At 39.3% G+C, this 27,914-nt stretch overlaps 5 protein-coding genes across 6 annotated transcripts in view; 3 read left to right on the top strand and 2 right to left on the bottom strand.

The window, feature by feature from the left end:
- The window catches only part of LOC135335592 (probable dimethyladenosine transferase), a 58,603-nt gene extending 35,365 nt beyond the window's left edge, over positions 1–23,238 (top strand). Inside the window, exons 8-11 of one of the 2 annotated variants that reach the window (XM_064531122.1) lie at positions 1,176–1,240; positions 22,233–22,296; positions 22,921–23,027; positions 23,090–23,238. In XM_064531122.1, coding sequence (XP_064387192.1) covers positions 1,176–1,240; positions 22,233–22,296; positions 22,921–23,027; positions 23,090–23,132 — 279 coding nt within the window. In that variant the 3' untranslated portion in view covers positions 23,133–23,238. Of the gene's footprint in view, positions 1–1,175; positions 1,241–1,770; positions 1,832–22,232; positions 22,297–22,920; positions 23,028–23,089 lie in introns of those variants that run through there. The other variant, XM_064531123.1, reaches the window with a different exon arrangement.
- LOC135335593 (uncharacterized) lies at positions 5,288–6,549 on the bottom strand. The gene is made up of 3 exons (XM_064531124.1): positions 6,103–6,549; positions 5,773–5,994; positions 5,288–5,650 (listed from the first exon to the last, which is right to left on the bottom strand). The coding sequence occupies exons 1-3, from the start codon at positions 6,547–6,549 to the stop codon at positions 5,402–5,404; spliced, it is 918 nt and encodes a 305-aa protein (XP_064387194.1). The 3' UTR covers positions 5,288–5,401.
- LOC135335591 (uncharacterized) lies at positions 7,258–9,043 on the top strand. The gene is made up of 5 exons (XM_064531120.1): positions 7,258–7,578; positions 7,687–7,884; positions 7,999–8,322; positions 8,414–8,584; positions 8,677–9,043. The coding sequence occupies exons 1-5, from the start codon at positions 7,309–7,311 to the stop codon at positions 8,884–8,886; spliced, it is 1,173 nt and encodes a 390-aa protein (XP_064387190.1). The 5' UTR covers positions 7,258–7,308; the 3' UTR covers positions 8,887–9,043.
- On the bottom strand, positions 23,230–24,758 carry LOC135335595 (uncharacterized). The gene is made up of 3 exons (XM_064531126.1): positions 24,268–24,758; positions 23,939–24,160; positions 23,230–23,807 (listed from the first exon to the last, which is right to left on the bottom strand). The coding sequence occupies exons 1-3, from the start codon at positions 24,598–24,600 to the stop codon at positions 23,559–23,561; spliced, it is 804 nt and encodes a 267-aa protein (XP_064387196.1). The 5' UTR covers positions 24,601–24,758; the 3' UTR covers positions 23,230–23,558.
- Positions 24,759–24,864: 106 nt separating this feature from the next.
- On the top strand, positions 24,865–27,182 carry LOC135335589 (uncharacterized). Its single transcript, XM_064531117.1, has 6 exons — positions 24,865–25,023; positions 25,311–25,731; positions 25,841–26,038; positions 26,153–26,467; positions 26,557–26,727; positions 26,820–27,182. The coding sequence occupies exons 2-6, from the start codon at positions 25,324–25,326 to the stop codon at positions 27,018–27,020; spliced, it is 1,293 nt and encodes a 430-aa protein (XP_064387187.1). The 5' UTR covers positions 24,865–25,023; positions 25,311–25,323; the 3' UTR covers positions 27,021–27,182.
- The last annotated feature ends 732 nt before the right edge of the window (positions 27,183–27,914 follow it).

Raw genomic sequence — 27,914 nt, forward strand, 5'->3', positions numbered from 1 at the left:
TTCGCTAAATATAGATTAAGATGTACTCAATGCTCAATGACGGCTATTATAGGCACTTAATCACATCCTGCTCCTCTGTGTGGGGCCTATACCAATGCAAATAGATTTTCTCCATCCCACGGTCACTGGTTTTCATCAGTATACTTGCTTGCATTCACTAGACACACCAATCTAGTTTTTGGTTTTATTTTGCGTGCTCATGCATGTACATGTACAACTCACAAACGTTGCTTAAGCTTTCACTTTCTGTATTCCCAACTCCATTGCTTGCAGTAATAAGTAGTCACTTCCTGCATGTGCATGGCCAAATCAAAGATAGATGTGATGATGTTTGTTGACATCGAATGGCTTCTTCCTCGTTACACTAATCCAACTACTTAAACACAAGTGACTTCGGTATGCACTTAATTGCCATCTCACTTTGTACATTTTGGGGAAAAAATTAATGACCAAATACTGCCGACTGATTGGAACATTTTAAAACTTGCGGAATAGGAATTTTGTTGTCATGCTTATAGTTACCAATGGTATTGTTGGTCAGAGCCTGTCTTGAGTATTGATTGATTCAATATCAGCTGCATGGCATTATCTGCATGTGCTTTCACATATTTCGCAGCTAGTAAACAACTTCTGTACCAGTGCATTGCATAGTGGGACTTGGATAGTAAGTTAATGAACTAGTTTCACCTCATTAGGTATACGTAACTACGCATAATGTTACAATCACGATAAGGGTAAGTGACTATTCTATATTTGTGGATGTTAAAGCTGGCTCTCCGTCACAAAGGGAAACCTTACTCTCCCTTGTGCATGGCTGATAGATGTTTTGTATATCAGATTACATAAACACAAATTATTGTGAAATATGCAAACACCCATCGATGTCTTCTGTTCTAAAATCCCCCATTTTCTAAACAGGTCATTGCTTCATTAATTGCTGAGGTTCACTGCATGCTCACGTCCAGTTTGTCAGTCATGTTTATGCTACTATGTGTACCTGTAAACTGGGTGGAGCTGAGAATCACTCTGGTCTTGTTAATTATTATATTGTCGTATTAAATTGTCAACAGACCTCGTGTACAGTACATTTATAGTTGTAGACTGTAGCAGTAATCCTTAATGTTATAACACCTGTACAGTACCATCTGGTATGTAATTTGCCCTTTGACCCTCAGGAGTGGGACGGCATGCTGAGAATCCTCTTCACTCGCAAGAACAAAACACTGAGTGCTATATTTAGGTGAGTATAATTATGTTATCGGACCCACATTTCCCAAATCATTCTGAAAATAAATTCTGATTGGTCAAGCCTCGTTACCCGAGGCAACCACCCGGGAGATCTATGTAAACTAGCGCTCATCGATCGATAGGTTATAGTTTCTAATTGTGTGATCCTCACCTATCCAGTTGACGTTAGATTACAATCCGGTGGTGATTGAAATTGCACACTTACGGCTGCACGCAAGTCTCCTAGTCTCCTAGATGTAGGTGCATGGTACACCGATAGAAACTCTGTTGCAAGGTTTAGCTAATTGTTTGTGTACATGCACGCTGTGTTTTTGTTTACCTTTTGAAGCAGATAGCATTTTCACTGTTTTAAGCTACAGAAACCGTGCAAGTATAGGTGTAATCATAATTATCAATGTGCATTCCTTTCCTGTTTTAATACCAGCGGCTGTATACCAGCGGCTGTGTACCAGCACTATAACTAACTAGAATGTATGTCCTGCATGATCGTATTAAAGTTTTAACTTTCCATTTTTCGATTAGAATGGATTTCCTTACCAATTTGTTTCCGGGGTATACTACCCTGTGACATTGTCCCCGCCCAGAAGTACGTTGACATGTGTCACATCAGTTCCTGTCGCTATAATCATTTTGAAACTGTTTCCTTTAGATTTAGTGTTGTATCATTTGAATTGATATTTATGCTCATACATGTATTAATCCTCTGAGACCTCCTAATGATCTATTTCAGTTTTCAGTTCCTAGTGCTTTACATTCCCTTTGTTAGTAGGAGCAGTGCAGCTCTGTTTAAGGGAGTTTCAACACTTTCCTCTATTTTCTAAATACCCTAGTTATTACAACAAAATAATTTTAAACAAACTTGCCATTACAGATGTACATTAAAATTGTTTACTTAGACGCTCATAAACAGCATGGGGTAACAAAATATTTTTCTTAAAGTTTAAACAAAAACAGCTAAGTTGGCCATTACATCATGTGAACCATATGAGCCCCTCGGGGCCTGCTTACTGACTGGGCACTCGTTGTCTAGTGTTCGGGTGTTTTCCCTAGAAATGGTGACAGACGTTATTAGAACGAGGAAACCGTGAATATAGTTTAGAGCGTGTGCGTAGTGTTGTTTCTACCTTTTAAGTGGGTTTGTCACTCTGGCTGGATTATAGTGTAGACGTATTTCATAAGCTGGGCTAGTTGAATTGTATGACCTATTTGTTGTGTGTACTGCGTCATAGTAGTACAGCCGGTTATCATTGAACCACTGAAATGTGCTCGTTGACATTGTCCAGATGCGCATAGTAAACAGTTAAGATTACAGTAGTTAACTCTGGGTCCTTTGTGCTGAGTCGAGTAAGACATACAAAACTGTGTCTTGTTGGATTGCATATATACACAGGACTGTAAATAACACAGAATTGAGTTGTGTGTATAATAATTATTATGCTTGTGTACATACATACACTAAAATGAATGCAATTAGAACCGTGTTGTAAACAAAAGGATGCCTTCGACAAAAACTGAAGCTAGCTCACCCCATTCTATACGGCATGAGGTGATTTGTATGCTGTGTGAGCAGAAGTGTTTGTCTCTTGATTATGTGATTTGTTTACGTGGTTCCTGCTTTTTGTTAAGTTTCTATGTTTAACTTCTATTTTTGGACTCATAAATGTATACATGGCTTGATGAAGTAACAGTATCCATACTTAATGTTTGTAACAAGAATGTAATTGAATATCTATCCATCCGGCTAGTTTAATTGAGCAATCTGAAGTATTATAATTGTTTACGTATAATACATGTGTGTTAAAATGTATTATAGAATGTATCGTAAAGTGAACCTCTCATCAGCTATATTGCTGGTCTTCCTAAGAGCCTTGAAAGATAAACATGAACAAAATCATAGAGATTAGACTAACATAACAAGTGTAACAATAAGTTTTTGATAGAGCTAGCCTCTTCTAGATAGTCCTAGTGTCTAATGAGTTGCATAGATTTGTATAGGGTTAAAGTCTTGTTCCATTTGTATTGTTCTCACTGCACCCGTTCAGATAGAACTTGGGTCCCATAATTATTGTGGGGGCAGTAATCTTGTTCTATATTGAATATTAACCTAACCTTAACCCTAACCCTAACCCTTAATACTATCTCAATATTATACTGAACTGTGCATGTGATGCGTAGATGAAGAGTATTGATTGTTGTGTTATTGCTTATTCTGTTCTAAGCAATTGTCAGTTGTTGATAGCCGAAAGGTCATCAGTTACACACTTTGCTGTCTTGATTGTATCGATATTGGAGGTATAATATTATGTATAAAGCTGTATCGTTTGCATAGATAATTATATTGATGGCACATGTTTTTATTGTTGGCATGTCATTAGTATAGAGAATAGCAGTGGTCCCAACACAGAACCTGTCAAATGTTAGCCCCGCTTGATGTTATGCCATCAACTACGGCTCTCTGCTGTGTCTGTCTAATAAGAAACTCTAGAACCAGTGATGTGCCTTATTGATAATTGCTTGTAGTTTCTTCAGTATGGGGGGGTGTGTTTGCAATTGAGTCAAAAGCTTTACTGAAGCCAATGAAAACAGCAGCAACTGCCTTTCCCTGGTCTACTTCTCTTCTCAAATTTCAAGCAGCACATCTTCTGTTGAGTGTTTAGGTCTGAATCATGATTGAAATTTCGTAATGATGTTATTCTATGCTTGATCTTGACTATGGCATTCTTTATTTACTACAATGTGTACTTATGTTAGTTCCTATATTGTTCAGGAAGTAAAATATGTACGTTGCTACTAAAAATAACAATATTCTTAAATAATAAGAGCCCATTTTTTTTTGCAGAACTAAAGGTGTTCTTGAGCTGCTTGAGAAGAACTACAGAATACACCAGTCGCTAACGGATACGGTAAGCTCCGTCCACCCGTTGTTGCCTGGCCACGGGAAAGATCAAAGCATTCCAGTGCTATGTACACGCGTTTGCACTACTACAAGAATGTACAGTGTACAAACACATAACAAAAGCAACCATATCTTGTCATAATTGTATGGCCATGGCACATATTTTACGAGACCCCGTGCAATATCTATGTATAATACTAACAGGGGCTTTCATTAATTTTGTGTGTGTCTAGTTTGCTCCTAATTTGGGAGGGGTATTCGTCAGTCACATACCCTTAACCTGATCTCACCGAGACGATCTACCTTGCAACTGAACTAACAGTATGTTTTTCATTCCAGGGAATGGGTGAGTATAATGTGTTAGTGTGTTTTTGTGAGTAAGGGAAATGCGTTGGGTCCAGTTTTTGTTGGTGTCTGAGCTGACATAACATAGCTAGCTGTACATTTTTGGGCCAGGAAATACAAATTCTTAGCACACATGTGCTAGCTGATTTGTTTGGTTTCTGTGTGGATAATTAAGTGGTTACTTCCATTATTGTGGTAAAGTATGTATGTGTGGTTGTGCATGCTCTCTCTCTCTCTCTCTCTCTCTCTCTCTCTCTCTCTCTCTCTCTCTCTCTCTTGCTCTCTCTAGATGGTCCCCGAAGACTTTGACATCAAATCTCACGTGCTCAAGATTCTTGGAGAGAGTGAGAAAACGGAACTGAGACCGAGGTGTTTGGATGTGGACTCTTTCTTAAGGTATAGGTTTTGTATAAAATCTGGTGTAATGCAGTAGTTAACAGTTCATTCATCATTTGCAGCTTGTTGGAGATTTTTAACCGAAACTCTATTCACTTTGCCTGATGTACTTTGTTCAAGACAATAATTGTGTACGTGTTATTGCAGTAATTTTGCTCGTAAATGTCATAGAAATATTGTTTGTTTATTCATCATTAATTTTTCCAAGTGGTGAAGTACATGTACATGGAAATAAATAAATAAATATAACCAAGTAGTCTATTATAATAATTATGTTCACAGAACACAACGAATAGTACAGAAAAATCTATACAACATGAACATACATCATTGTACTCTTGTAGTTCATTCGGACTAATATATAATATAGTCAAGTGATTTCGATGGCTTGATCAATTTTAAATATTTGCTACTATTCCATTTTTGAGTGTGTTTAATTTGTTAAATTCGTCTAATTTTCAACTTTCTCTAATTGTTTAATATAGAATGGCGAGGGTCTTTTTCTGTTCCTCTTTATTACTGAAAGTAAGTGTAAGCGGGGGAATCGATGCCTAGGCGAGTGTTAACCCACTGGTTTGTAGTGATCGTGTTCGTTGTTGGGAGGTTTAGTCCATCTGTTATGTTTTCGGCATTGAGGACATCTGTATAGAGGTTTCGTGCAACGTAGGGGTAGTGTTTGCACCCAGGGCGTAGTATGATAGAGGGGGTTAGGACCACACGGTTACAGGGGGCAGAGGGATTACATTCACAATGCTGCTGGGCCAACTGTGGATGGGAACAAGCAATTTTATAATCATGTTATTTTATTATCTTCACTTAGTACATGCAGTAAAGAAAGCTGTATATAGTGCACTTTGCCGAGAGTATTTTACGATCTGATTTCTCACCACTGTTTTGTAATCGCTAAGCACAGCTGAGATGAGATCATCAACTCCTTGCATTTGATCTCGTGGCTCGTCTTGAAGCTGATTGGCTGATTGCGAAGCCAGTCTGGCCAGATCAGCATATCCCTGGAGCGCGGCCAATGAATTCCAAATGTTGTTGTTGCTGCTATCAATGCCGTATGCTTTTGTGATCTCTGGTGTGCTGCACTGGTGCTCTTGATCAATCTGCAACAAGGTAGAGCCTGGTTAATTAACTAGCTCTACATGTGGTTGTGGTTATGTTTACTCTTTCACTATGCATGGAACAATAGACTAATGATTATAGCCACTTACGAAATTTCTGTAGCTTCTTTGCACAATTTTGCTGTAATCATCGAGCAGATATAATCCTTCAAGCAGATAGCCAGCAGCCACTGCAAACTCGGGACCTTCACCAGGTGCACTGCAGTTGAACCCTGAGGCTGAGAGCTGAGATTGAGCGATAGCAGGAGGTTCTTGTGTGGGTGTTGAGTTGGTGGGGCTCGTAGTGTTGTAGCTTGCTATGCTTTCAGTTGTGTTTGTGATCAGCTCTCCTGCACTTTCTGTGTTTGGTAGCGGTGCTGCAATGGCTCCACATAGTGCAGACAGCACAAAAAAAGCAAAGCATAGCATAAGGTTGGCATTCATGATGGGATTGGGGGTGTTGATTTTTTTGAAGAACTTTCTGTTTTTTTTCACTTCTTCACAAGTAGTTTGCAAGATTGTAAAGTTTTCATGCTCTTCCATGACAAAGAAACTCATATTTATAGTCTACCATGCCTAAATGCCAGACCTCTATCTGGAGAGAAACCCTCCATAGCCAGTAGAGCTGGAAATGAAGAGCTTGATGGGTTTCTTGGATGTCAGTTACGAAATTGTTTAAAGATTAGGTTACCGATAACTGGACAGTTAGACAGGAGCACATGAAAACATCAGCCCAAGCTCCTCTTACAGAGAGTCCTCTACAAGCAACCATGGCAGTTGATTCTACCAGAAGAGATATAACTTTGCTGCATAGTCAGACCAGACTCACTTCCTATGGTGTAAAGAGATACTAGAGGAAGACATTTTTGAGAACAGGTAAGTATTAATCACAATGCCTCAATCCATTTGCAAGATATTATCACAATTGTAAGAGTTGATAGCCCACTGTGTATAGATCAAGGTGCTTGAGAGGTCATAATAATCGTTTACTGTCCTGTTCGCTAACTACGTACACTGTGTCTATCTCTTTGTGTGATCGTATGATCGTTTTTTCGTATTGCATAACTGACATTACTCATGCATCATCTAACCATAAGGTTTATTCATAGCAGCTTTGTATAAGGAAATGAGTATACTCTGCATGGGATTTTTCTTCATTGCAGAATATTGCAGGTCATGCATGGGGGAATGGAAGAAAATAGCTTTCAAAATGACTATAAAAATGCTCAAAGTGATACCTGTCTTCAGTTAACTTCTTCTCAAAACAATATCACTTCAGATAACTTAACCGATCACTTCTATCTATATCAGCTGATAATGGCGCCTAGAATCATCATCATTCTACTGTTCAGTCTCACTTACTCAACTATTACTCTAACAGCACCTGTGCCTCGATCACAGAATAGTGTCGAAGATGGCAGACCTCGAAGACAGACCTTAGGAACACCTAGCGTTGTCTCGATAATGGTGGCTTCAGACTCATCTGATGAAAACTGCCCAATATATGGTGACAGAGATTGTGGAAAGGTTCAAGATATGCTGTGTGCAGCACAAACATTTCAGCAAGAGTACAACAGGAGGAGGCTGGTATGTTCAGTTCTGTTCTTTGTTGTATGGTACATGTACAAATGTGTGACTGCATGTACGTATTGTTATTTTTTATAATGTATTCTTTATCTCCATTAATTTTTTCAGAGCCAACCAGCCTCCATGCAATCAGTGGATTCCTGTGCAAGAGTTGATTTCACTCCTACCAACAACATAAGACATTTGTATGATGACTTCAAAACCCTCTCCTCTATCTTCATGCAAGTGGGACAGGAATTTTCATTTCCAAACTTTGCCGATACTCAGTGTCAAATCAGGCACATTAACTCATATCTGGGAGAAACGGTATAGTGCATGTATCATAATTATAGTGCTAACCCAAAAGAGAGTTACCTCAGCTAATTAAACTTGTGTAGCTTGCTAGGTTCTTCGGGAATTACTCTTTTAATTATTTGACAGGTTGACTATTTCTGTGAGTACAACAAGACTGAGTGTGGAACAGTTCGTTACGTCTGCAACACTGATTTCACCCCCAATCCGACATTTAACTACACAAGGCATCAATTTGATGAGGAGTGTTTCGATAATCTCCTTAACTCACTCCAGATGACTCTTAACCTGCTCCATCACGTCTATTTCTCATCTAGTTCGGCAGTTTCAGGACAAAGTATTTGTGCGCGTAGTGGTGCTACTTGCTTCAGAGCATCGCACGACCAGACAGCCTCGTTGGAATCATTCAGAGCAACCCTCAGAGAAAGACAACAAAGTCTGCCATCTTCACTTGTAAGTATAGAACAAGTAATTATAAAGGAGACCACTTGCACAGTACGCTAAACAGTCATGGAGCACAATTAATGGTTTATTCTTTTTTCAGATTACTCACAATGATGTGGAATGCAGACCTGCTATTGTATTTGAACCGTCTGTGCTCAACTTGTACTCATCCCTGATTGAGACAAGTCGAGAGCTGTCCACTGTATCAAACCAGAGTGACCTTGTTCAGCAACTGAACTCAACTGTTTTGCCTCTTCTTCATGATGTAGTGGTGAGTCTTTCGTGATGTTTGCTAAATACTGTTTTCTTCCGCACTTAATTTTGCTGCTGGAAATAATGCTCATTTTTTCTTTATTCTTTCAGGCACCAGTTGTGCATGATGAGAGTGAGAGGACAGCATTGAATGGACTGAGTATCACCATTCCTAGCAGCCCGCAAGAACACTCTGAAGATGAAGCAATGGCCAGCTGCCTTGTAACTCATCTGAGCATAACGTACGAGGCCCTAATGCACGATCAGCTCCGTCACCATTGGACAGTACTGAACAGAGCAAGAGATACTGGCTGCGTCTAAAACCAGTGACACGGACTTCACCATGGAAACTATGAACAATGACATCAGGACACTGTTAACATTTAATGCGGCAATGATTAGATAGCATTTACTACCCAATTCTTTTGATAGAATCACTTAACTTCATTTTTTTCTCACTTTTTATTTGAGTTTGTGTATAGCTAGGTCTCTATTAATAATTATTACTATTACTTTCAAAAAAAGGACCTCTAAACAGAATGAAAGCACCACGGGTGTTGATGCCTCAGTGGAGGTGCCAAAGCTACATAAAGCTAGCTTTTATACACACATGGATTCATGATGAACATTTTTAATTTGCAGAATCCAGGGAAACTCAAAGAGTGGGTAATGATCGACAATGATTGTTGTTAAAAACGATCGATGCTGCAAGTTTAATAGCAGAGCCTTGCAGTTCTCTTCTCACTCTTGCAGCTACTAATAGCTATAGCGTTCTAGTGCAGAGCTAACTATTAAGTAGAGTAGCAACACTTGGTGAACAAGTTTTCCTATGGATTCTTTTGAAAAAGCTGCAATGGCATTCCAAATATTAAGCAAACTAGGCATAACTCGAGACAAAGCTTTATTTTGCAAATCCACGAACACAAATCCAAGAAAACATGACTAGAAGCCTATAGAAACTCTTACTTGCACTTCATTGATCCTTGAGCAGCTAGCTGTACATACATGTGACAGTCTACACACACTACCATATCAGAGCTCTGCTATACCGTATTACCTCGATTGGATTGCGCATGCGCACCAAGACATCTCCAAGTATATCAACTTGATTGCTCTCGCAAGTTGTACCATAGATAGTATCTATGGTTGTACTAACTCGAGATTTTTGCCAGACGTGCCATGGCGTTCTTGATATCTTGTATTGGTCACTGCTATAATTTTACGTTCTCTCATAATGGACCCCTCCCATCAGAGGACAACCTCTATAAGGACACTAGCTATGGCACGGATTGAAATCACTATCTTGATGCATGTTTTTTACTTTTAGCTTTAAATGGAGGCTACAAAAGATGAAAAGAGTCGATGACATAGCGTATCACGGATACGGATATTCGACCATTCAATCCTTTTCTTCCTTTATCTCTGCACCAGAGAACTGCCTCCGAAAAGAGGACAAAAGCTCTGCTCCTAAACTGTCCTTTATTTGGAAGTTCCACTGTATTGGGGCGCGATCAATTTGGCACCATGTAAACAGGTAAAAGTGTATGGGTATATCGTTGATATAGACCAGATATAAGTAGGGCCTGATAAATTATGCTCTTAATGTCTATTTTTGGTAAAGATCATTAGTTTTGCATAACAACATTTTCAGGGCAAAAAATGGCTGAAGGTGGTTGTCAGTTCAAGTCAGCTAGATATAACTGACTGAGAATCATGATAATTATGTCTTGTGTGCTGTGTTATTGTCTTTTATGTCACATTTTTGGGTAGTCACATTTAAAGAATAGAATAATGGGAGAAAAAAGTATAATTAATTTTATCAGGGCCAAATGAAAAGGCCTGCCTTTTCTGGAACACCAGATACAACTGGTAAAAAGGAAAGGATGAAGCTGTCCACCTTTGATTCATGTGCCTGCTGTACATAAAGAATAAGATGCCACAAACCGAGACTCATCAAGTGCATGCATGGTCTTTACCCGTTCAAAAACCTAACTGACATGAGCTTTACCGCCATTGACCCTTTACCCGCCATTGACTCGATACAACGAGTCATAATGCCTGCGCACTGTGTCCATCCGAAATGTCACAGAGAGCGCACAAAGTTGCTAAAATCTGTAAGTAAACCATAATTTTTCGCCTGCATGGCGGATCGCAGGATCTTAAGGGGGGGGCGAAAACATCCCAGCAATTTTAAGGTTTCAGCACGTCATTTGGTCGGGATGTACGCTACAGTTTCGTGTCCTTCAGTAGTTACAAAACTCAGTACTTAATCTACTTAGCTCTCTAAGCAAATGGATTGTCTATAATGTTCTACTGCGATCTTAGAAGCAATGTTTATACTGCTATGGTTTACCTTTTTCAGCATATAACAGCATAGGACTTGATAATACACAATTAGCTATAGTTAATAATAGCTAGTAGGTATGGAGGTAAAGTGCATCCTGAAAGAGATCTGTGGCAAGGTTTTCCGGCAGTTGAAACGGGTTGGTTCTCATCTGGGGGTATAGTTTTGTCACAAACGTATTCTCCTGTTTTGGAGCACAGCAATTGAGAGTCTGAAATGCACCTGAGTATTCAGGTATCAAAATGATCTTGTTAGGGGCGTTCTTTTGAGTGAGATCTATCAGGGATGCTGCGAAATTGGGGATGACATTTCTGTAATAATTTGTGAGTCCGAGAAAAGCTCTAACTTAATTGTTTGGTTTGGGGGTTTATTCTTCTTTGTTTTCAGGGGGCTGTATTTGCGATACAATATTGAGCGTGCTCTTTTGTCGCTCCCAGTGATCTAGTATTCCACATTTTCTGTTCGTCACAGGGGTTACTGGGGCACTTGTTGGCAAGGTTTTCCGGCAGTTGAAACGGGTTGGTTCTCATCTGGGGGTATAGTTTTGTCACAAACATATTCTCCTGTTTTGGTCTCAAGCCCAGTGACCTAGTAGTCCATATGCATCTAGGTAGTATAGACTTTTGTCCTGTGGTGCAGTGAGTAGTCCTCTGCAAACTGGCCCCACTGGTTTTTGACTTTCGTTTGCTTACATGAAGGCATACATCTGAGCTGTGGGTAAACCTCCCAAAAATTGCTCACTAACCAACCATGAGGTCAATCACTTGGGCATGCAATGTCAGTACAGTCTCTTGTCCATCTGGTTGCTAAGTCTGTGAGAACAACTCCCTGAGTGACTCTCTGGTCTTCTGCTTGTGTGATCTGAATCAGTGCCGACATGTCTCCTCGTTGAGATATTTTATCTTCTAAGTATCGAGGTCTTCAACTAGTCATAGTCATAGGCTGCCATAGCTATACATAATTATGCCTGCTGTGCTTTGCCAGTTAGTTGAGGTGCAAGTACTACTTGCATCTCAACTAACTGGCAAAGCACATCACCTTCGAATGTAACATGGGAGCATACAAGGTGGACAAGTCAAGGTGCATGCATGTACATGCCTACTGTATAGGCATGTACATGCACCTTGACTTGTTCACGTACTCGTATGATCCCATGCTGCATTAATTCGAAAGTGATGAGATAGGCCTCGATGTCATCTGTGTCTAGAAGACTACTCAACTTCAGTGCATGAGGGCCTGCTTTTGCCAGGTTAGTCAGTTTGCTGTCTTGTCCGTCACAAGCTTCTGAAGTAGTGCTATCTGTTCCTCTGCAAACTGCTTCTCCCGCATTTGACTGTCTCTAGCAAGTTCCTCTTGTCGCTGTGGTATTTGTTCCTCTCTCTACTCCCTCTCGGCAGCTAGTTCTTATCGTCTTTGTTCCTCTCTTTGCTCTCTCTCTCGGCAGCTATAGTTCCTCTTATAATTAATTGCCGTTGTATATAGACTGTGTTCCAGATCCATCTACCAGCTTCCATCCACCACAGCAAGTCACCAGTATGTCCGTGCATGTTACTACGCATGGATGGACTGTGTGTACCTGTGCTCAACACTGCATGTAGTAATTCATCACAAATCATAATTATACCCGCACAAAATGGATGTATAATAAATATATAGGGATTGGTCATCACCCCACCAGTAAAAATTGCGTGGTATATTGGCCGGGAAAACATGGAAAACTACCAGTACATGTGATTGACGTTGTAACGGATTGGAGTTATGCTCTCGTCTGATTTCTTGTTTCCACGCTTTTTTGTGGTTCCCCTGGCCAATCCTAGCAATTTTTCACATTGCAAATGTTTTTCTAGTCGGACATGACGATGTACGCCACAAACCACGTTATGTATAGTGCTCAAATCGATTGTATATATGATATGAGTTTTTTAATATTATTGTAGGCTTATTCTCAAAATATTGCATGTGTGTTGGGGAGGGAGGGGAGCATGCAATCGCTCAGATTGCATGCTCATAGTTTGATCACTTTCATTTACAGTTGTCGTATAATTATACAGTGTCTATTGTAGTGACTGCTTTCATATGACAGGTGTCTCCGTACGTGTGTGTGTGTGTGTGTGTGTAGCTTTTACCTTGTATGTATACATTCTTGTTTCCTACTCCACGTCAGCCTCTCAATAAACAATAACGTCTGTTGTTGGGAAGTCTAGTAGTGTTTGTGTGAAATTTCACTTAGTTAAAATCTACCTCCCCTAGATTTTTTTTTTAGAAAGATCGGATGCAGTTTGTTTTAACACGTACTAAGCTGCATGGTAGTAAATGAGGTGTGAAGGTCGCTAAAATTACTGTAAACAGTTTCGAATACTCTACCATTATTTATGTACTTCTTCCGAGTAGTTGTTGTATAATTATGTGGGCACGGATCATAAACTCTCTGTTTGAAACTAATTGTTAAACAGATCATGTTGTTACATAATTATGTCAACAGTTTCAAAATCTTGATTTTAGGATACGTAAGTATATACTTAAGGATATACGGTTGAAGTATTTCTATGGTACTTGGTCACCAATTTTGGATGTGGAAACAAGCCTGGAGAGGTTACAACAACTAAGGCACCGTAGCGTTGCTTAGTTTCCAAAACAACTTTTAATATAGCAACCGTGTTTCACTAGCTAGTTTCTCTTTCCTCTCGTTGGCTTACAATGAACTCATTTTGAATGTTACTATTAATTCTATAGCCATACTTAATGATCCGTAGTTGTATACCTTATTAAGTTTGAATTGTATGTGGTGCATGCACTCTGTTTATGCATTGTTGGCGTCCTTGTAGTCATGTACGTTAATCGTAATCTAGTCAAGACGTTATCGTATACATCTACATGTAAGGTCGTACTTTGTGAGTTCCTCCAGTTCCAACTCTAACACTATACGCTAACCCTAACCCTATTAGGCCACTGCGATAATATATTAACTGTAGTCCATAAATGTGCGTGTAGCTGTGTGGAGTGTATCCTGTGCCAGCACCTATTATGGGAGGGTCATGCATGACTGCATGTAGCCACACACTTTCATATTCCTCCTAGCAGATTGAGATTCATTTTCTGTATGTATACTATAGACTAGGTCATTTTTAGTTTGATAATGGTTTGTGTGTGTGCTTCAATTGCCTGTCCACTTTCCTCTACTAAATTAGGATTCAAAGTTCTTCTATACTCACCATTGGTGACTTTCAATTACTATTGACTCTTTTCCAAGAAACCATTCTAATTGTTACCAAGGTCTTTCCTTACGTACCTTTTGTCACGGTCAATAGTATCCTCCTTGTTCAAAGTTGCCTGGGAATTGTTAGATCATGCGTGATCAGAGCCCCACATTTTGAATACTTATTTTTCCCAAATGCTCGTCTTTCAATTGTCTTCCTTACTAACTTCCACCAACCCTTTCTCCACTTAACCCTTTCTAAGTTTTCCCGTTTCAGTATTCAATCTCCTTGTTCCAATTATTATAATAACGCTTTTAAATTACGGCTTCCAGTCTTAGCATCCTACAGTATGATAATTATGATAATTATAGTTGCATTTTTAAGATTTCTTCGAGTACATTGCTTGTCGTTATTTCCTGCTTTGGTCGCTAAGCTGTACAAGTGGCAAATGTATCAGTGTCTTGTGCGTTAGTATTAGTTAGGCATTGCATGCATGAGTTCAATAGTCATTGGAGTGACGTAGGTCCACAGGCCCTGAGGGCATTACATTTCTCCGGCATTACATTGCTCCAGTGCCGATATTTGCAGTGATCAGGCAACAATGCTCATTACGATCTGACCTCAACACCAACTTTGTAAGCCTATTGTGCTAATTATATTGAGTCTGGTGTAAGTGGTGTTTGAACAAAATTACGCATGCTGTAAAAGTATACAATGAAGTCAATATCAGAAGCCATACGTCCACCATTAAGGAAGCAATCAAAAAAATGAAAACAGAACATCCCTAGTGTTCTAGTCTATCACAGAGGAGGTCCGACATGCGTGCACGAATCACTACAAGTTCAGTGCATTGATGTCATTGCAGTCATGTGATAACGTTCAGGCGACGATGCACTGAACTTGTAGTGATTCGTGCACGCATGTAGGAAGTTGTAGTGATTCATGCACGCATGTCGGATCTCCTCTGAGTCTATCATTAAGACACTATAACTTGCTCAAGATTATTGTAAATAGGTGTTTACTGGTTGTTATTTTCATGCATGGCCCTGTATTGAGGTGAGATGTGAGTATTTACGTTTGTAGAGAACACAACCAGACATTTAATACAAGATTAGTAATGTTGAACCTTCGAAGATACATGATATTTAATCTGGGCTATTTTGTATGACTGCATGAAAACCCCTAACCACGATATTTACATGGTATGTGGATTGCCAGCACTCATCAAATGTTTCCTACTACATTCCTGCCTTTCCCCCAGCTGCACTTGTGTGGATGTATCCTCACATGGTGACTATTCCTTGAGGGGGGATCATTTCGCATGATATCAAGTTACGCACTGTACATGTGATGCACTGTGGATGGAAGTTTGAGATTGCAGTGTTGTGGCATTTATTGTACGCTAACGCTGTTTTACAAACAACACTGAACTTTTTTACGAGCTTTTTTTGGCTATAGTATGGTACTATAATTATAAAAGCTATAATAATAGGCCACCAAGAGAGTATGCAGATGTATTTATGGCTGTTGTTGGAGCATTCACTATACAACATGTATTCTGCAGCTCAATGAAATCTACCAGCTAGGGGATCGAGATACAACTGCACGAGGACCTAAACAATGAAGCTCTACGTACAATGTATAAACAAACTATTATGCAATGATGGAGACGGATAGGATAGGGAGGATTGTTAACGAGGAAGTATATATTATGGTCATGTGCATGAGGGGAAAACAACTTTACCTAGCTCGCTATTTCATTTCTCTTAAAAGGGAAACTATGTATTTATATATTAATTATGTCCTCATGGACTATAGACTATAATGATCTCATAGCTTAGTGTGGAGCAATGCTTGAGAAGTTCTACGCATTAGATTGAGAACTTAGAGGCTTCAAATTTATTATCACACAAGGATTCTGTTTGTACACTCTAAACCACGATCAGCTGATTTTTGTGGTTTTCAAATTTGTACAACAACCATACAAATGAATGCCTGGGGCATGATTCAGGGTGCACACACACACCACAAGGTGCATGCTATTTCGCTGAGTAAATTTACTCCCTGAAGTAATTAGCGTAATTGGAAATCCCATATCCTCTCAATTGGGGTATATTTCACATTAAGTGACCTAGCTCACAGTATCACGTACAACACCTGCGAAATAGTTATCAATTGCTGTTTTGGCACCTGCTTAGTTGGCATGCTTTATTGCTCATGTTACAACTTTCACCTTTGGAGTTCCATCATGCAACCTATTCGACCGTGAATGTGTGTTCGTTTAATTGATTGAGTGTCTAGAGTTACAATTTAATTTTAATTATGAACCCCATGTACCAAATTTAGCGTGTGTAAATTTAGCGTGTGTAATGTGTTATTAAGTCAACTGTTATGTCGTATAATTGTGCTTTCAATAACAGGCCTGTAAATTCTACACTGTACCTGGGGGAAAACCCCAATTTGTGTATAATTAGTAGATGTATGAATCCCCTGAGGTACGTGCCGGGCTTGTGTCTAGGGGGGATTCCCTTGATATGAACCCACACATGTGTAGTGTTTCACAACTCTGTGAAAACAAGTTAAGTACCTGCATATCCGGCTTAGTCATCTGATTGGAGGAATTCCCATTTAATTTTGAAGCCATTGTTTTTTAAAGTTTATTTCTAGAGCGCTTCTAAGAATACATTTAATAATTATTTACATTATTATAGTGCGCGTGTTCAGTGCAAATAGAATCATTATTATGACTTGTTTTGCATGCTGTATATGGATACTACAATATTGTCTCTTTATGGAACTCTAAGGCTGACTGTATTATGAAACTTGCCGGTGGTCTACTGGGGGAAGGGGGATATGCTTACTTATCATTGTTCTACAGTAGAACCTCGATTATCCGGCCCTCCATTATCCGGAACCTCGATTATCCGGCTTGGCAGTTTTCTTGTTATCAGATCAGAAAATGGGGGTGTCCCTCAAACGCGCATGCGCGTTGCAGCTGTTACCATGGAGACATGCCTGCTTATCTTTTGCGCATGCGCAGACAACCATGTGGCACTGTTGTTTATCAATAAAGTGGGTGGATCAAGGCGTGGTTTATCTATTCGATTATCCGGCGTATTCACTTATCCGGCCTGCTTCTGGAACCAAGGTGTCCGGATAATCGAGGTTCTACTGTACATCAAATGATATCATACCAGGAAAGATGCAACATTAACGATAATATTATTCATTACTTATTGTAGGATTGGTGGAACATCACCCAATGCTCCTTTTTCAAAGACAGCCTCTTGTTACTTAGTAGTATGTTGCAATGAAAATTCCCCATGAACTTTAAGCGAGCTATATACAGTTGAGGCGGTGGGCCAGTTTTGATTCGCTGAAACTTCTATCGTTGAATTGGTCGGTAATACCAGGTACTTGCTCAAGTGAATCTAGTTAACTTTATGAGTCATTTGTTATGTTGCCTATAGTTACTAAACTATGATTAATCTTCAGGAAATTGTGATTTGTCCGTATGAATTTGTTAAAAAAAAGATGAATCACATTTCAACCAGCTGTGTTACATGTACTCTGACGATGTTCAATACATTTTATCTTTCAAGTGCATTTGTCACCTAACTGTATTTATCATGTTGGTGTCAAATGATCCGTTATGCTCCTGCTCCCCCCCCCACCCCACCACACTCCACCCCCTAGTTTAGTTAATTACTGTCATTATTACTTTAGACCTAGACCAGAAAAACAACGTTCGCTAAATATAGATTAAGATGTACTCAATGCTCAATGACGGGCACTTAATCACATCCTGCTCCTCTGTGTGGGGCCTATACCAATGCAAATAGATTTTCTCCATCCCACGGTCACTGGTTTTCATCAGTATACTTGCTTGCATTCACTAGATACACCATTCTAGTTTTTGGTTTTATTTTGCGTGCTCATGCATGTACATGTACAACTCACAAACGTTGCTTAAGCTTTCACTTTCTGTATTTCCCAACTCCATTGCTTGCAGTAATAAGTAGTCACTTCCTGCATGTGCATTTCAAAGATAGATGTGATGATGTTTGTTGACATCGAATGGCTTCTTCCTAGTTACGCTAATCCATGCAACTACTTAAACACAAGTGACTTCGGTATGCACTTAATTGCCATCTCACTTTGTACATTTTGGGAATAAAAATTAATGACCAAATACTGCCGACTGATTGGAACATTTTGAAACTTGCGGAATAGGAATTTTGTTGTCATGTTTAGTTACCAATGGTATTGTTGGTCAGAGCCTGTCTTGAGTATTGATTGATTGAATATCAGCTGCATGGCATTATCTGTGCATATGGTGCTTTCACATATTTCGCAGCTAGTAAACAACTTCTGTACCAGTGTATAGTGGGACCTGGATATTAAGTTAATGAACTAGTTTCACCTCATTAGGTATACGTAACTACGCATAATGTTGCAATCACGATAAGGGTAAGTGACTGTTCTATATTTGTGGATGTTAAAGGCTGGCTCTCCGTCACAAAGGGAAACCTTACTCTCCCTTGTGCATGGCTGATAGATGTTTTGTATATCAGATTACATAAACACATAAATTATTGTGAAATATGCAAACAACAAATCGATGTCTTCTGTTCTAAAATCCCCCATTTTCTAAACAGGTCATTGCTTCATTAATTGCTGGGGTTCACTGCATGCTCACGTCCAGTTTGTCAGTCATGTTTATGCTACTACCGTATAGCGCGAAATTTTCGAGGGGCTTAATTTTCGTGGATTTCGTGGGTTAGCAATCCTACACGAAAATTAAGTCCACGAAAATCGTTCTTTACCTGCTATAACGTGCAAGATTTAAAGGAGTGGCTTCCGGTAGCAGTCATTCCGCGAACATTGTGCAACGAAATGGCTTTTAGAGGCCAATCCACGAAATATAAGTGCCTCGAAAATTTCGCGCTATACGGTATGTGTACCTGTAAACTGGGTGGAGCTGAGAATCACTCTGGTCTTGTTAATTATTATATTGTCGTATTAAGTTGTCAACAGACCTCGTGTACAGTACATTTATAGTTGTAGACTGTAGCAGTAATCATTAATGTTATAACACCTGTACAGTACCATCTGGTATGTAATTTGCCCTTTGACCCTCAGGAGTGGGACGGCATGCTGAGAATCCTCTTCACTCGCAAGAACAAAACACTGAGTGCTATATTTAGGTGAGTATGTTATCGGACCCACATTTCCCAAATCATTCTGAAAATAAATTCTGATTGGTCAAGCCTCGTTACCCGAGGCAACCACCCGGGAGATCTATGTAAACTAGCGCTCATTGATCGATAGGTTATAGTTTCCAATTGTGTGATCCTCATCTATCCAGTTGACGTTAGATTACAATCCGGTGGTGATTGAAATTGCATACTTACGGCTGCACGCAAGTCTCCTAGTCTCCTAGATGTAGGGGCATGGTACACCGATAGAAACTCTGTTGCAAGGTTTAGCTAATTGTTTGTGTACATGCATGCTGTGTTTTTGTTTACCTTTTGAAGCAGATAGCATTTTCACTGTTTTAAGCTACAGAAACCGTGCAAGTATATAGGTGTAATCAATGTGCATTCCTTTCCTGTTTTAATACCAGCGGCTGTACCAGCACTATAACTGTATGTCCTGCATGATCGTATTAAAGTTTTAACTTTCCATTTTTCCATTAGAATGGATTTCCTTACCAATTTGTTTCCGGGGTAAACTACCCTGTGACATTGTCCCCGCCCAGAAGTACGTTGACATGTGTCACATCAGCTCCTGTCGCTATAATCATTTTGAAACAGTTTCCTTTAGATTTAGTGTTGTATCATTCGATATTTGTGCTCATACGTACATGTATTAATCCTCTGAGACCACCTAATGATCTATTTCAATTTTCAGTTCCTAGTGCTTGTGTCCATAGGATATTTACATTCCCTTTGTTAGTAGGAGCAGTACAGCTCTGTTCAAGGGAGTTTTATACTTCTTAACACTTTCCTTAATTTTCTAAATACCCTAGTTATTACAACAAATAATTTTAAACAAACTTGCCATTACAGATGTACATTAAAATTGTTTACTTAGACGCTCATAAACAGCATGGGGTAACAAAATATTTTTTCTTAAAGTTTAAACGAAAACAGCTAAGTTGGCCATTACATCATGTGAACCATGAGCCCCTCGGGGCCTGCTTACTGACTGGGCACTCGTTGTCTAGTGTTCGGGTGTTTTCCCTAGAAATGGTGACAGACGTTAATAGAACGAGGAAACCGTGAATATAGTTTAGAGCGTGTGCGTAGTGTTGTTTCTACCGTTTAAATGGGTTTGTCACTCTGGCTGGATTATAGTGTAGACGTGTTTCATAAGCTGGGCTAGTTGAATTGTATGACCTACCTGGTGTGTGTGTCATAGTTTAGTACAGACGGTTAATTCATGTGCACGTATAAATTTAGCGGGTAAAAAACACATTCATGGCCATACATAATAATTATGATATTCATTGAACCACTGAAATGTGCTCGTTGACATTGTCCAGATGCGCATAGTAAACAGTTAAGATTACAGTGGGTCAAGAAGGGTGGTCTTACACCTCCTTTGTGCTGGGTCGAGTAAGACATACAAAACTATGTCTTGTTGGATTGGATATATACACAGGACTGTAAATAACACAGAATTGAGTTGTGTGTATAATAATTATTATGCTTGTGTACATACATACACTAAAATGAATGCAATTAGAACCGTGTTGTAAACAAAAGGATGCCTTCAACAAAAACTGAAGCTAGCTCACCCCATTCTATACGGCATGAGGTGATTTGTATGCTGTGTGAGCAGAAGTGTTTGTCTCCTGACTACGTGATTTGTTTACGTGGTTCTTAAGTTTCTATGTTTAACTTCTATTTTTGGACTCGTGAATGTATACATGGCTTGATGAAGTAACAGTATCCATACATTATTGTTTATGTAAGTGAATATTATATCCGTCCGGCTAGTTTAATTGAGCAATTTGAAGTATTAATTGTTTACGTACCTGTGTGTTAAAACTGTGTGTTATAGAATGTATCGTAAAGTGAACCTTCTCACGTTTGTGCTAGTAGCAGTAGTAATAAACAGGAGAGTCTCATCAGCTATATTGCTGGTCTTCCTGAGAGCCTTGAAAGATAAACATGAACAAAATCATAGAGATTAGACTAACATAACAAGTGTAACAATTATATTATTGTCATAAGTTTTTGATAGAGCTAGCCTTTCCTAGATAGTCCTAGTGTCTAATGAGTTGCATAGATTTGTATAGGGTTAAAGCCATTTGGTGTGTTAAGTATTGTTCTCATTGCACCCGTTCAGATAGAACTTGGGTCCCATAATTATTGTGGGGGCAGTAATCTTGTTCTATATTGAATATTAACCTAACCTTAACCCTAACCCTAACCCTTAATACTATCTCAATATTATACTGAGCTGTGCATGTGATGCGTAGATGAAGAGTATTGATTGTTGTTATTGCTTATTCTGTTCTAAGCAATTGTCAGTTGTTGATAGCCAAAAGGTCATCAGTTACACACTTTGCTGTCTTGATTGTATCGATATTGGAGGTATAATAATTATTATGTATAAAGCTGTTAGATAATTATATTGATGGCACATGTTTTTATTGTTGGCATGTCATTAGTATAGATAGAGAATAGAAGTGGTCCCAACAGAGAACCTGTCGAATGTTAGCCCCGCTTGATGTTATGTCATCAACTACGGCTCTCTGCTGTATCTGTCTAATAAGACACTCTAGAACTAGTGATGTGCCTTGTTGATAGTTTCTTCAGTATGGGGGGTGTGTTTGCAATTGAGTCAAAAGCTTTACTGAAGTCAATGAAAACAGCAGCAACTGCCTTTCCCTGGTCTACTTCTCTTCTTAAATTTCAAGCAGCACATCTTCTGTTGAGTGTTTAGGTCTGAATGATGATGTTATTCTATGCTTGATCTTGACTATGACATTCTTTATTTACTACAATGTGTACTTATGTTAGTTCCTATAATTATTGTTCAGGAAGTAACATATGTACGTTGCTACTAAAAATAACCATATCCTTAAATAATAAGAGCCCATTTTTTTTTTGCAGAACTAAAGATGTTCTTGAGCTGCTTGAGAAGAACTACAGAATACACCAGTCGCTAACGGATACGGTAAGCTCCATCCACCCATTGTTGCTTGGCCACGGGAAAGATCAAAGCATTCCAGTGCTATATGTACACGCGTTTGCACTACTACAAGAACGTAACAGTGTACAAACACATAACAAAAGCAACCATTATCTTGTCATAATTGTATGGCCATGGCACATATTTTACGAGACCCCGTGCAATATCTATGTATAATACTAACAGGGGCTTTCATTAATTTTGTGTGTGTCTAGTTTGCTCCTAATTTGGGAGGGATATTCGTTAGTCACATACCCTTGACCTGATCTCACCGAGACTATCTACCTTGCAACTGAACTAACAGTATGTTTTTCATGCCATGGTGTTTTTGTGAAATGTGTTGGGCCCAGTTTTTGTTGGTGTCTGAGCTGACATAACATAGCTAGCTGTACATTTTTGGGCCAGGAAATACAAATTCTTAGCACACATGTGCTAGCTGATTTGTTTGGTTTCTGTGTAGATAATTAAGTGGTTACTTCCATTATTGTGGTAAAGTATGTATGTGTGGTTGTGCATGCTCTCTCTCTCTCTCTCTCTCCCTCTCTCTCTCTCTCTCTCTCTCTCTCTCTCTCTCTCTCTCTCTCTCTCTCTCTCTCTCTCTCTCTCTAGATGGTCCCCGAAGACTTTGATATCAAATCTCACGTGCTCAAGATTCTTGGAGAGAGTGAGAAAACGGAACTGAGACCGAGGTGTTTGGATGTGGACTCTTTCTTAAGGTATAGGTTTTGTATAAAATCTGGTGTAATGCAGTAGTTAACAGTTGATTCATCATTTGCAGCTTGTTGGAGATTTTTAACCGAAACTCTATTCACTTTGCCTGATGTACTTTGTTCAAGACAATAATTGTGTACGTGTTATTGCAGTAATTTTGCTCGTAAATGTCATAGAAATATTGTTTGTTTATTCATCATTAATTTTTCCAAGTGGTGAAGTACATGTACATGGAAATAAATAAATAAATATAACCAAGTAGTCTATTATAATAATTATGTTCACAGAACACAACGAATAGTACAGAAAAATCTATACAACATGAACATACATCATTGTACTCTTGTAGTTCATTCGGACTAATATATAATATAGTCAAGTGATTTCGATGGCTTGATCAATTTTAAAACCTAAATATTTGCTACTATTCCATTTTTGAATTTACCTGTGTGTTTAATTTGTTAAATTCGTCTAATTTTCAACTTTCTCTAATTGTTTAATATAGAATGGCGAGGGTCTTTTTCTGTTCCTCTTTATTACTGAAAGTAAGTGTAAGCGGGGGAATCGATGCCTAGGCGAGTGTTAACCCACTGGTTTGTAGTGATCGTGTTCGTTGTTGGGAGGTTTAGTCCATCTGTTATGTTTTCGGCGTTGAGGACATCTGTATAGAGGTTTCGTGCAACGTAGGGGTAGTGTTTGCACCCAGGGCGTAGTATGATAGAGGGGGTTAGGACCACACGGTTACAGGGGGCAGAGGGATTACATTCACAATGCTGCTGGGCCAACTGTGGATGGGAACAAGCAATATTATAATCATATTATTTTATTATCTTCACTTAGTACATGCAGTAAAGAAAGCTGTATATAGGTAGATTAATGCACTTTGCCGAGAGTATTTTACGATCTGATTTCTCACCACTGTTTTGTAATCGCTAAGCACAGCTGAGATGAGATCATCAACTCCTTGCATTTGATTTCGTGGCTCGTCTTGAAGCTGATTGGCTGATTGCGAAGCCAGTCTGGCCAGATCAGCATATCCCTGGAGCGCGGCCAATGAATTCCAAATGTTGTTGTTGCTGCTATCAATGTCGTATGCTTTTGTGATCTCTGGTGTGCTGCACTGGTGCTCTTGATCAATCTGCAACAAGGTAGAGCCTGGTTAATTAACTAGCTCTACATGTGGTTGTGGTTATGTTTACTCTTTCCTATGCATGGAACAATAGACTAATGATTATAGCCACTTACGAAATTTCTGTAGCTTCTTTGCACAATTTTGCTGTAATCATCGAGCAGATATAATCCTTCAAGCAGATAGCCAGCAGCCACTGCAAAGTCGTGACCTTCACCAGGTGCACTGCAGTTGAACCCTGAGGCTGAGAGCTGAGATTGAGCGATAGCAGCAGCAGTTGTGGGCGTTGAATTGGTGGGGCTCGTGGTGTTGTAGCTTTCAGCTATGCTTTCAGTTGTGTTTGTGATCAGCTCTCCTGCACTTTCTGTGTTTGGTAGCGGTGCTGCAATGGCTCCACATAGTGCAGACAGCACAAAAAAAGCAAAGCATAGCATAAGGTTGGCATTCATGATGGGATTTGGGGTGTTGATTTTTTTGAAGAACTTTCTGTTTTTTTCACTTCTTCACAAGTAGTTTGCAAGATTGTAAAGTGTTCATGCTCTTCCATGACAAAGAAACTCATATTTATAGTCTACCATGCCTAAATCCCAGACCTCTATCTGGAGAGAAACCCCAGTAGAGCTGGAAATGAAGAGCTTGATGGGTTTCTTGGATGTCAGTTACGAAATTGTTTAAAGATTAGGTTACCGATAACTGGACAGTTAGACAGGAGCACATGAAAACATCAGCCCAAGCTCCTCTTACAGAGAGTCCTCTACAAGCAACCATGGCAGTTGATTCTACCAGAAGAGATATAACTTTGCTGCATAGTCAGACCAGACTCACTTCCTATGGTGTAAAGAGATACTAGAGGAAGACATTTTTGAGAACAGGTAAGTATTAATCACAATGCCTCAATCCATTTGCAAGATATTATCACAATTGTAAGAGTTGATAGTCCACTGTGTATAGATCAAGGTGCTTGAGAGGTCATAATAATCGTTTACTGTCCTGTTCGCTAACTACGTACACTGTGTCTATCTCTTTGTGTGATCGTGTGATCGTTTTTTCGTATTGCATAACTGACATTACTCATGCATCATCTAACCATAAGGTTTATTCATAGCAGCTTTGTATAAGGAAATGAGTATACTCTGCATGGGATTTTTCTTCATTGCAGAATATTGCAGGTCATGCATGGGGGAATGGAAGAAAATAGCTTTCAAAATGACTATAAAAATGCTCAAAGTGATACCTGTCTTCAGTTAACTTCTTCTCAAAACAATATCACTTCAGACAACTTAACCGATCACTTCTATCTATATCAGCTGATAATGGCGCCTAGAGTCATCATCATTCTACTGTTCAGTCTTACTTACTCAACTATTACTCTAACAGCACCTGTGCCTCGATCACAGAATAGTGTCGAAGATGGCAGACCTCGAAGACAGACCTTAGGAACACCTAGCATTGTCTCGATTATGGTGGCTTCAGACTCATCTGATGAAAACTGCCCAATATATGGTGACAGAGATTGTGGAAAGGTTCAAGATATGCTGTGTGCAGCACAAACATTTCAGCAAGAGTACGTCAGGAGGCTGGTATGTTCAGTTCTGTTCTTCGTTGTATGGTACATGTACAAATGTGTGACTGCATGTACGTATTGTAATTTTTTATAATGGTATTCTTTATCTCCATTAATTTTTTCAGAGCCAACCAGCCTCCATGCAATCAGTGGATTCCTGTGCAAGAGTTGCTTTCGCTCGTACCAACAACATAAGACATTTGTACGATGACTTCAAGACTCTCTCCTCTATTTTCATGCAAGTGGGACAGGACTTTTCATTTCCAAACTTTGCCGATACTCAGTGTCAAATCAGGCACATTAACTCATATCTGGGAGAAACGGTATAGTGCATGTATCATAATTATAGTGCTAACCCAAAAGAGAGTTACCTCAGCTAATTAAACTTGTGTAGCTTGCTAGGTTCTTTGGGAATTACTCTTTTAATTATTTTACAGGTTGACTATTTCTGTGAGTACAACAAGACTGAGTGTGGAACAGTTCGTTATGTCTGCAACACTGATTTCATCCCCAATCCGACATTTAACTACACAAGGGATCAATTTGATGAGGAGTGTTTCGATAATCTCCTTAACTCACTCCAGATGGCTCTTAACCTGCTCCATCACCAATATTTCTCGGCAGTTTCAGGACAAAGTATTTGTGCGCGTCCTGGTGCTACTTGCTTCAGAGCATCGCACGACCAGACAGCCTCGTTGGAATCATTCAGAGCAATCCTCAGAGAAAGACAACAAAGTCTGCCATCTTCACTTGTAAGTATAGAGCAAGTAATTATAGGAGACCACTTGCACAGTACGCTAAACAGTCATGGAGCACAATTAATGGTTTATTCTTTTTTCAGATTACTCACAATGATGTGGAATGCAGACCTGCTATTGTATTTGAACCGTCTGTGCTCAACTTGTACTCATCCTTGGTTGAGACGAGTCGAGAGCTGTCCACTGTATCAAACCAGAGTGACCTTGTTCAGCAACTGAACTTAACTGTTTTGCCTCTTCTTCATGATGTAGTGGTGAGTCTTTCGTGATGTTTGCTAAATACTGTTTTCTTTCGCACTTAATTTTGCTGCTGGAAATAATGCTCATTTCTCCTTTATTCTTTCAGACACCAGTTGTGCATGATGAAAGTGCATTGAATGGACTGAGTATCACCATTCCTAGCAGCCTGCAAGAACACTCTGAAGATGAAGCAATGGCCAGCTGCCTTGTAACTCGTCTGAGCATAACGTACGAGGCCCTAATGCACGATCAGCTTCGTCACCATTGGACAGTACTGAACAGAGCAAGAGATACTGGCTGCGTCTAAAACCAGTGACACGGACTTCACCATGGAAACTATGAACAATGACTTCAGGACACTGTTAACATTTAATGCGGCAAAGATTTTAGATAGCATTTACTACCCAATTCTTTTGATAGAATCACTTAACTTCATTTTTTTCTCACTTTTTATTTGAGTTTGTGTATAGCTAGGTCTCTATTAATAATTATTACTATTACTTTCAAAAAAAGGACCTCTAAACAGAATGAAAGCACCGTGGGTGTTAATGCCTCAGTGGAGGTGCCAAAGCTACATAAAGCTAGCTTTTATACACACATTGATTCATGATGAACATTTTTAATTTTGCAGAATCCAGGGAAACTCAAAGAGTGGGTAATGATCGACGATGATTGTTGTTAAAAACGATTGATGTCAAAAGTTCATTGCAGCATGCAAGTTTAATAGCAGAGCCTTGCAGCTCTCTTCTCACTCTTGCAGCTACTAATAGCTATAGCGTTCTAGTGCAGAGCTAACTATTAAGTAGAGTAGCAACACTTGGTGAATAAGTTTTCCTACGGATTCTTTTGAAAAGGCTGCAATGGCATTCCAAATATTAAGCAAAACTAGGCATAACTCGAGACGAAGCTTTATTTTGCAAATCCACGAACACGAATCCAAGAAAACATGACTAAAAGCCTATAGAAACTCTTACTTGCACTTTATTGATCCTTGAGCAGCTAGCTGTACATACATGTAACAGTCTATACACACACTACCATATCAGAGCTCTGCTATACCGTATTACCTCGATTTTTTTTTCTTTTTTTTTCCGTGTAATATCAAAACAATACAAATGTACAAAAGCAAACAGACCAAAAGATAAGAGGGGGGGGGGGCATACAGTTATTGGATTGCGCATGCGCACCAAGACATCTCCAA

Source organism: Halichondria panicea, chromosome 4 (genome assembly GCF_963675165.1).
Source record: "Halichondria panicea chromosome 4, odHalPani1.1, whole genome shotgun sequence".
Taxonomy (NCBI): domain Eukaryota; kingdom Metazoa; phylum Porifera; class Demospongiae; order Suberitida; family Halichondriidae; genus Halichondria; species Halichondria panicea.